The sequence below is a fragment of the Gavialis gangeticus genome, unplaced genomic scaffold, assembly GCF_001723915.1.
Source record: "Gavialis gangeticus isolate Ggan-Ray unplaced genomic scaffold, GavGan_comp1, whole genome shotgun sequence".
Classification (NCBI taxonomy): Eukaryota; Metazoa; Chordata; order Crocodylia; family Gavialidae; genus Gavialis; species Gavialis gangeticus.
Window position 1 is genome coordinate 29,824,838 of NW_017729008.1, and position 9,981 is coordinate 29,834,818.

Below are 9,981 nucleotides of genomic sequence, written 5' to 3' on the forward strand. Positions count from 1 at the left end.
AATCTGAATATTAGTTATGTTTCTACTTGTCTGGTTTTCTCTCAGCCTGAGTATACATCTTCACTTTGTCTTTCATACTGGACCAGGACCATGGGGTTAGCAGTATTATGTTAAAACTAATTTTCCTTTGAAGAGTATCTGGCTCAGGGGGGTAGTAATCAGCTATTATAGCTTTTCACCTTTAAGTAACTGATTCAAATCCAGACCAGGTTGCTCACAGTAACAGGTAGATCATGTGCAGCGGAGATTCATTGGAAGCTGAAGCCACAGGTACTCTGGGTTTCTCAGTGCTCAGGGCTCCTTCACTCAGCGTTTGCATCTGGGCTGAAAATAAGCAGAGCTGCGTTACTGGAGGCAAGGGGCTGCCAGACCAGCCAGCCTGTTTTTCCTTCCCTGACCCACAGCCAAGGAGTTGTGGTCACAGCTTCCAGGGGCTTTACTCCTGCCACTGGGCCTGACCACATTAAAGTCTAGTGCCCATTACCCCAGAGTCACCACTCAGAGCCAGCAACCCATTCAGCCATGTCCTGCACCTGGGGGGAAGCTTTGGCAACACTACAGTGGCCCACAATAACCACCAGCCTCCCATTGTGGCTCCTCTACTTTCTCTTGTGCACCTGCAGCTGCTCAGAGAAGGGGAGCCTCATCTATAATGGTAGCACCCACAAAAGGGTGGAAAACTGAGGGGGGGGGAAAAATAGAAAGACCATGAAGTCTCCATTGCCTATGTACTCCCCTGAAATTTTCCCTAGAAGAGGGGTTTGGGAGGAGTCTGTGCACTGGACCAGGGCACTAATTGACTTCTGATGATGAGACACCCATTCCCTGCCTGAGAGCGTCACCTCAGTTAATCACATGCCAGATGAGCATGAGCAAATGCCTCTGAATGCCCATTAGGCTCTGCCAGCTCCTGCATCGCTTGTGTCCCACTCAACTCACCTATGCAGGGAGACTCACATGTACCACAGCAGCAGCAGGATGGCGAGACAGCGCACAGCTTCCAGCGGTGTGACAGCAAGCCCGTTCCCTGCGAAACAGCAAGCCAAGTGAAGAGAGACAGCCTCTTCTCTGCCTCCCTCACCCAAGCAGGAGCAGCTCCAGCACCACCTCCAGCTACTTATTAGTTTCTGCACAGATTGTGGCACATTCTGTTATACAAGGGTCAAAAAGGCTGGGACAGAGGTGGGCTGGAGAGAAAATGCCATAAAAGACATTGAACCCCCAGAACTGGGGCCTGTCATGGGAGGGGGTCAGGTGTGAGGACACATTCAGGGGGAGGTTCCTCTTAAGCCCAGAAGTGGATCCTTCTCAGACACTCCAGCCTCTTCCACTGACCCAGCCACATGCCCAGGACCCAGGGCACTTTTGTGGCAGGTCGAGGCATTTCCAGATCTCCCCAGTTCAGGCCTGCTCTCAGACACCCCCAGCCGGCACCTAATGGCTGCATGGGATTCCAGTGGGGACAGAAGTAGTCTGGTGTTTCCTTCCACAGGGGCTATTTTACCTGTTCTGGGGAGACCGATGAGCCCATTTCAAAGGCCTCAGTTTTGTTGTGGGGAAAATGCAGGTGGCTTCACCTCTGAGCCTGCTCAAGGTCACTCAGCAGGGAAATGACAGAGCTAGGAACTAGAGCCAGTCCTGAGTCTGTGTCTGGCGCTCCCGCCAACAGCCAACGTGGCACATGGGAAATACTGTGCTGTTACCAAAGACCCCCAAGTGCATGAGCTGGGTGCTCTGGCTGGCTTTGAAGGAAGAAAGCCCCAGCTGAAGGAGGTGTCTCCCCAAGAGCAGCTCAGGAAACTGCAGAGAGGCCCCTGCAGAAGTCTCTGCTTCAGCCTCTTGGGCGGTGGGGTGGGGAGTACACTCCAAAGAGGAACAGCACAACGCCTGCAGAGGTCTGCTTCATGTGGAGACTGAGGCGAGGAGCAGGGAAACCTGGGATGCAGTTTGCCTGCTGCTTCTCCGAGCAGAGAAGTCCCAAGGCCAAGGGTTGCTGCATTCTGTACCCCAATGACAGCATGGATTAAAGGGGAGGATGACTGTCCTACCTGTCACCCGGAGTGACACTGTGTGAACAGTGTGCTGGGTGTTGGCCCAAAGAACAGCATTGCAGGAGTAATTCCCGGTGTCAGCTGGGTTGACTCTCTGCAGTAGGAGGGAGGCATTGCCCTTTGAAAATTCCTTTGGGAAGAGCTGGGTCCTGCCCCTAAACGCCTTGTCTTGATGCTCTAGCCGTCCACTGCCATAGTAGAAGCTATACACGATGGTGTCAGGACGCTCCCAGTTGATAGTGACGTCGGAAAGATTGAAGCCGTCTTGGTGTTGCACACTGCAGGGCAGGAGCACATCTGTGCCAGCACCTGCCTGGATCACGGTGGATCCTGGAAGAGAGAAAGTCACCGGTGTCATTTCAACCTGGGTTTGCTTCTCCTAATGCACCACCTTTTCCTCTTTACATAAGGGCTGTGACTGACCAAGATCTTACCATGGATTCACTTTGGGAGGAACACTTTGACAACCGCCTTTTGGTAAACAGCTGCACAGAGTGACACTCCAGTGGGTTTTGGTCAGATATGTTTGTTTCATTTGCTTTGAAGTAACTGGTCCTTACTGCACTGGTGATTTAATAGTCTGTCTTCTGCTTGAAAAAGGGGCAGGGTCAAAACTTACTTTGGTCTTCACATGTCTCTGTCCCATGCTGGGATTACACTAAAATTGGGAAGTTTAGAAAGCCTTCTGCGCATGCTGTGCACTCACCTACACTTTGGATGTTATCAGTGTCACAATTTTCCCTAGACCAGGGGTTTCTCCAGTTTCAGGGATCCCCACGTCAACCACAAACTAGGGGCATGGAATAGGTACCTAACAATTCTAGGGTAAATGCTGCCATAGCCAAGATGGCAACCCCGTGTTACACAGACCACTAAGTATGACTGCAAGGTGCTCAGTAAAAACTGTCCTGCCCACCTGTGTTTCCAGGACATGATTGTGGGGTTGGACCAGGAAAGCTTCCCAACCAGATCCAACTGCGAAACCGTATGCAGTTAATTGAAAACAGGATGTTGGACACAAGTACTTGTACCACAGTGTCACTTAAAATCTTACTACCACGCTACCGCTGTGGTCTTTACTCTGAGAAAGTTAAGGTAAAACAGTGATCAAATAGCCACGGCCAAATGATTGCTTTGAATAAATAGACACTGCCAGCTTTTGTGCCACCTCTCAAGCAGGTGAGAAAGCCTTTTGTGAGAGGCAAGGATACTTAAGGGGATCTCTCCGACTCTCTCCTAACTATGCAATTGGTCACATTTGACAAGCTTTGTAATGCAAGACATGAAAAGGACCGTCTTGCATTTGAAAGCTTGTCTAGCTCCATCCCAACTCTGCAGTTGGTCCAATAGGACAGATCACCCCGAGTAATTCTTCCTTCTTGCATAACTCCTGAAACATCTTGGCTACCGTCTCCTTAACACTACCTAACCCCCCTGCAAGTCAAATCTAGGATGTCTCAAGTGATGTTAAAAATTCTACAACGGATATCAAGGGTATTGTTCTCCGTTATATTCACAGCTTTTAGCATCATTGGTTTTATGCAACTATTGTACCATGTTAAAAACGTGCTTGTCTCCATCACTTGTGCGTCTCAGAGCATTGCAGGGATGCAGTGACAAGACACACTGAGCCAGCAGTTTTCAAATCGGGGAACTGAAATTCAGAAAAGCGATGGAGGGCGCCTTGAATCTGAAGAGGTAGAGAATCACTGGCAGGGAGACTGGGGGCAAGCAGGGGTTCCCCCCCACCCCTTTTTAATTTTCTGTGCGGATTCCAAGAATAAGCTTTTGCTTATAGACCAACACGGCTACAACCTACACTCTTTGCTTTGGACTTGAGCTTTGCAAAAAAGAGGAACAGCTCTGCTCACCACTCAGGGCAGGGAGGCAGGAGATGACAGTCACAGCCAGCACAGTTCTCACGGACATTTCCACTTCGGGGTCACTTTCATTCCAACCAATTACTTCACGTCCAACCTACCAGACCCAACCTGTTAGAGAAGGAAAAGCTCTGTGAGTGCCACAAAGCCCGTCACTCACAGGGCTGAGGTTTTGCCTCGGTGCTCAGACCTTCATCTGAGCAGGCTGGTAGCGCCAGCTCCAATAGCACCACACAGTCCCAGGCGGGAGGTGCTGGTGCTCTGCAACCCAACCATGTGACAACTCCTGCCCTGAAAACCGGCCGTGCGCAGGGACGTGACAAGGAGGAGGGAGCACAACCACCAGTGTTGAACCAGGGCTTGGTGCACCAATGCCTTTGGCTGGGAGCAGCAGCGCGAAGTAGGGCTCGTCTATGCGAGGGCCCTCGGCTTCGGCTCTGCAGGAGTTGTTGTGGGTAGACCCTCTCTGGCAAGGCTGCCAACTCGAGAAGTTGGTTTTTTTTAATGACGATCTGCACATTTGCCCCAGACAGGGTGCTTTTAGTGGGGCCTCTGCACTGCAGCCAGGCAAGTTGGCCAGCAATGCTCAATCCCCAAAAGTGGGGAGGGGGCGAGGCGGAGGCAGGTCCCCGACACTGAGCCCCCTCCTGCGCCTGGGCTCTGCTCGCCGCTGCCTTTCGCAGAAGCCGTGGGGCTGGGGGGAGGGCCGCCCTCGCAGGCGGGGGAGGGAAGTCCCACAGACACGGGCAGGCCACGGAGCGCGGCACCCCGCGTCCGAGCACAAGGCCCAGTCCAGCAGCGCCGGGGGGGACAACACCCCCCGCCCCCCGCCCCGGAGCGCCTCCCTCAGACCTGCACTTACCGCCCGCCGCTGCCGGTTTGCGCCGGGATAAGGACGGCGCCGCCTTCTATGCGCGCGGCCAGAGGGGGCGGGCGCTGCCCGCGGGCTGCGGGAGGGGGCGGGCGCGGGGCGGTGCAGGGGTGGAGGGAAAGCCACCGGCGGCTGTCTTCAGGGGGATTTTTTTGCTCTTCGGTGCCTCAGGCCCGCGGGTTTTCTCTCTGGGATTGTCTCACCTCAGGGCTACCTCATGTGTAACGGACACCGCGCAAGAACCACCGGGGCTCTAGGCTTGGAGGGTCCCAGGGCCAATAAAATACTTGAATCGTCTCACTGCGTCTTCCCCACATCAGCCTGGCCTTGGGAAGCAGGCTTGGTCCCGCGCGGACTTGCCCGCACTGTGCTGCGACCCCAGCAAGAAAAATGGAGGAAGTTATTGGGGAGTGCTGCAGTGTCCCTGTGCCACTCTTTCCCGTTCAGATTTCTAGCGTTTATAGTTCCTAATAAAGTATATTTCCTTGATGGTGGGGTGTCCTCCAACGTGGACCGACAAGGAGGAAACTTAATAGTGTCTACTTGGTTACTTGTGCACCACTGATTTCCTCCTGTGCACAGCAGCATCCCAGCGACAGCAGGAGCAGGGAGGCCCTGCACTAGCGGGGATGCAAGACTGAGGTGCCAGGGAGGGGCCGGAGGGATGCAGCAGTGAAAAGGAGAGAAGCTCTCGGGGAAGCGGGCTGGAGCCAAACAGCCCAGGGACACTGGCAGAAGACAGAGTATGCCTGGGGGCAAGCACCAGAGCTGGGAGGAAGCCACCTGGGACAGTGGGCCTGGAGAAAGGCCAGGGGCTGGAGGAAATCCAGCTGGACACCTGCAAGTAAGCTTAAGGAAAGGCTGAGGGGAGCACTATTGCCCACCCTGGGCTTAAAAATGACATTTGCTGACTTTACCGAAAAGGGGGAAGACTTACAGCATCTACTTGGTTACTTCGTCCTGTGAGCAGCAGCATCCCAGCTCCCTGCCACCAGCAACAGCCATAGCAGGGAGGCCCTGCCCTGGCAGGGATGTAAGAGGGGATCCAACAGTGAAAGGGAAAGAAGCTCCCAGGGGAGGGGGCTGGACCTGGGTGGCCCCAGAGAGACAAGGGCAGAAGACTGAGTAGACCTGGGGGAGGAACCTGCCTGGACAGAGTGGGTCTGGGGGAAGCCCAGCTGAAAGGCTACAGGTGAGCCTAAGGAAAGGCCAGGGTGGAGCAGGGTTGCCCGGAGGGCAGCTCTCTGTAATTTTGATGGACATGGAACCATTTTTACTAACTTTAAAGGGAAATGTTTTTAACTACTTTTTACAACTTCTTAACCTATCATCCATAAATGTATGCAGGGTTGGCAACCCTGGAGGAGCCCAGTTCAGACTAGTGGGCCCAGGGGAAGGCCAGGGGCTGTACCTCACCCCACTGAGCAAGGCTCTCTCCCAGGACCCCCACCACTAAGGAACTAGCAGGCTGGGCAGGAGACATAGCTGGGATGTGGGAGCAAGGCTCTGGCTGAGGGGGGCCCTCCCAGAGCTGTGCTTCAACTGGAGGTAGAGGTGGAGCAAGCTCCATCAGAGCCCTGCTGCAGTGGAGGGGGATGATACCAGCCACCAGCGGCAGGGAGCAGTCTGGTCTGCACCAGCTCTCTGTGCACTGGTGGCAGCTGCTGCTGCTCCTGTAGCAGCATGGGCTTGGCGTGCTGGGCCTCCCCGGGCAAAGACTTGTTGGGCAGGGAGGCTAGAAGAAGCTCCTTTCTGCTCACGCCCCCAGCCACTCCTTTGCACAGGGCTGGGCCTGCTGGCTTCCCGGTGGCTGCTGTGGCAAAGACTCTTAGGGAGGTGCTATTCTCCCCACACCATGCAGGCACCCAGGGGCTACTGCCCCTCTCACTATCCCTAGTTATGCTGACTCGAGGGCACTGGTCTGTTTAGAGAGCAGAGTGAGTGGGAAGTTCACTAGGGAGTTTGCTTTGAGACTCTCTCCCCGGCTCTGGCGCTGCAGGCTTGGTGAGAGGAGGCAGATTAGCAGCAAAAAGGAAACCTTTCAGGGCCAAGGAGCAGCAAACAGGCCAGCTTACAGGGGAGTGTGCTGTTTGGAGAGAGGGGCAGGAAGATGTAGGTGGTGAATTTAGGAGACCCAGAGAGATGGCTGGAGGATGTTGCAACCCCAAAGCCACTGTCACTACCAGCTCTTCCTCTGCTTGCACCTGTGAGATGCCTCTCTAGGCAGAACTGCTCACAGCTGAGGCTTCCTCCCAGGTCCTGGTTTGGTGCTGCAAGGACTGCAGCTTGCAGTTTCCTTCCAGTAACAGGCAGGGGGTACCTGCAAAGTGAGTGGTGCCTCCCAGCAGTGTCCCTCCGGAAGCAGGTAAGAGAGTTACAGGAAAAGGTGGTGAAGCTCTGAAGGCCTCCTGGCTGAGGATGCTTTGTCAATCTGATACTAGAGAAAGCCTCTAGGACTGCAGCAGAAGGACTGCCAGAGGTAGCGCTGGAGAAGGAAGAGGACAAAGACACACAGGGAGGTGGAAGCTGGAAGCTTGTGACCTCTGGCAGCAAGTGGAAATCTTCACCTCCACCTGCAGCAGTTGGCTTGGAGGAGAACAGATATGGAGCCCTACCAACACAGGAGAAGGAGCACATTCTCTCACTGGATGAGGTGAGGCCAGGTCTCCCCAAGGTTTGGAGGACTGAGAACACTGCTGCCAAGAGTTGGGGGTGGTTGGTAACTCCCTTCTGCAGTGGACAGAGGCCAGCCTGACCTGTTGTCAGGGGATTTAATATCAGCCTTCAACTACCCGAAGAGGGGTTTAAAGCAGGATGGGAGCTGAGAGGGACTGTTCTCAGGGGTGAGAGATGACAGAATAAGGAGCAATGGGCTCAAGCTGTAGCAAAGGAAGTTTAGGTTAGACTTTAGGAAGACTTTTCTCAGTAGGAGGGTGGTGAAGCATTGGAACAGGTTACCCAGAGAGGTGGTGGAAGCTCCATCCTTGGGGGATTTTAAGACCTGGCTAGACCAAGCTTTGGCTGGGATGGTCCTGCTTTGACTAGATGACTTCCTGAGGTCCCTTCCAACCCCAACCTTTTTACTTTGCTGTCATATCACATTCATTATAATTGTATCCACTGTAACAATAAACAGAAATGGTATCTTAAGAAAGGGAAGGAAGTTCAACAATTCTATCAGTTAAAATTTTGCACCCAAAAGATGAGAGAAAACAATTATTACCAAATTAAACTGGTTAAAAAGTGTTAATGTTCCCCAAGTTGCCTAAAAGTTTGTCATAACCTCTCTGATGAAAAAGAATTGTTGTTACAAGGATTTACACCATCAACTCTTAACATCAGCTTGCTCATTTGAAGTGACAAACACAAGAACACTATTCACACTGCAATTTCTCTTTTGCCATTTTATTTTTTACCACTGACCTGTTGTCAGGAGGTCTGCTGCTTGCCTGGAGCCTGGATCTGAGATGTCACAGAAAGATTATTGAGACTCATCCAGTTTGCTGACTACCACCACCTGCACCTGTGCTAGCCTGAGCAGCATTACCTGGAGTCCTGGGGGCTTGCCAGGGCAGTGGCACTGATCTGGCACTGATCTGGCCGCAGGCAGCTTGGCTAGCAGCCAGCATATGACTCTGGGCAGCCAGGCTCCATTTCTGCTGCCATGTGTACTGTGCTGCTTTTTTGCAGTGGTTTTTTGGACAATGGGGTTTTGGGGTTTTTTTGAAACGGTGGCTGCTTTGCAATGCCTCCCTGGCAGGTTTCTCCATTCCCCACCCTGTGCTTTGGGTGCAGGGAGCAAAGTGCTAACAAAGGAGTCAGGGGCCTTTTTGCAGCCTCTGTAGCCTGTGGCAGCTCTCCAAACTCCTCACTGCTTCTCTTTCACCACATCACCCTGCTCTCTCAGTGCCTCGTTCACCACCCACAGGTACAGGTCACCTCCGTTGCAAAGGCAGCCAGAACATCCAGCTCATGCACTTGGGGGTCTTTGGAAACAGCACGTATTTCCCATGGCCCGTGTTGCTGGGAGCGCCAGACGCAGACTCAGGACCTGGCTCTAGTTTCTAGCTCTGTTGCCCACCTGCTGGGTGACCTCGAGCAGGCTCAGAGAGGTGAAGCCACTTGCATTTTCCCCACGGCTAAATTCAGGTCTCATACTAGGGGAGGCTCTCGTAGGTTTCCTAGGAAAGTAGGACAGTTGGTTAGTTACCTTAAATGTCTGTACATGAAACAGCCTAGAAAACAAGTAGGAAGAATTCAAAGTCCTTGCACAGTTGTGGATGGGTACAAGCTGTTCAGGAAGGAGTTGTTGCTCTTTACATAAAAAGAACTATATGATTCCTCAGAGATCCAGTATGAAACTGGAGATAGGCTTGTTGCAAGTCTCTGGGTTAGGGTCAGAGAGGAGAGCAAAAAGGGTGATGCCATGGTGGGTGCCTGCTATAGACCCACCTAATCCTTGCTGGACCTAGTGCTGGCCACGGGTGATGACCTGGTGAGGGGGCTGCGGGTGCTCGACCACCTGGGCGACAGCGATCATCGCCTGCTGGAATTCACCATCCAGCGCAAGGTGGCAAAGGCATGCAGTAAGGCAGCGGCCCTAGATTTTAGGAGGGCAAACTTCAGCAAACTAAAGAGGATAGTAGGAGAAGCGCTGAGGTCCTGGAGGGGAAGGGAGCCAGGTGTCCAAGGAGAGTGGTCGCTCCTTAAGGAGACAATCCTCCAAGCCCAAAGGAAGGTAATCCCAATGAGGATCAAAGGGAGCAGGAGAGCACACAAGCCTCCATGGCTCACCAGAAGCATCTGGGAATGTCTCCTTGCTAAAAAGGAGGCTTACACCCAATGGAAAGAAGGGGTCATCACCAGGGAGGACTATTCTGCAGTTGCTCAGGGATGTAGGGGGGTAGTTAGGAGGGCCAAGGCAGAGATGGAACTGGGACTAGCTTCCCAGATTAAGGACAATAAGAAGTCCTTTTTTAAATACATAGGGCGTAAAAAGAACGTCCTGGGTAATGTGGGGCCCTTGCAGGACGCGTTGGGAAATTTGGTCGTCATACCAGACAGCAAAGCTAACGTGTTTAACGATTTCCTTGCCTCCATCTCCCTAAGTAGGGACTAGAACAGCCACCTCCCTGCTGGGCCCTGCCTCGGGCCCTGGGGGAGGCACACCTGGGCCAAG

At 53.2% G+C, this 9,981-nt stretch overlaps 1 protein-coding gene across 3 annotated transcripts in view; it reads right to left on the bottom strand.

The window, feature by feature from the left end:
• The window catches only part of LOC109292197 (CD276 antigen-like), a 9,373-nt gene extending 5,336 nt beyond the window's left edge, over nucleotides 1–4,037 (bottom strand). The window contains exons 1-4 of one of the 3 annotated variants that reach the window (XM_019509529.1): nucleotides 3,923–4,037; nucleotides 2,049–2,381; nucleotides 940–1,027; nucleotides 221–324 (exon numbers count right to left, since the gene is read on the bottom strand). In XM_019509529.1, the coding sequence (XP_019365074.1) occupies nucleotides 954–1,027; nucleotides 2,049–2,381; nucleotides 3,923–3,980 (465 nt within the window). In that variant the 5' untranslated portion in view covers nucleotides 3,981–4,037 and the 3' untranslated portion in view covers nucleotides 221–324; nucleotides 940–953. Of the gene's footprint in view, nucleotides 1–216; nucleotides 325–939; nucleotides 1,028–1,870; nucleotides 2,382–3,922 lie in introns of those variants that run through there. The other 2 variants (XM_019509527.1, XM_019509526.1) reach the window with 2 other exon arrangements.
• Nucleotides 4,038–9,981: the final 5,944 nt, after the last annotated feature.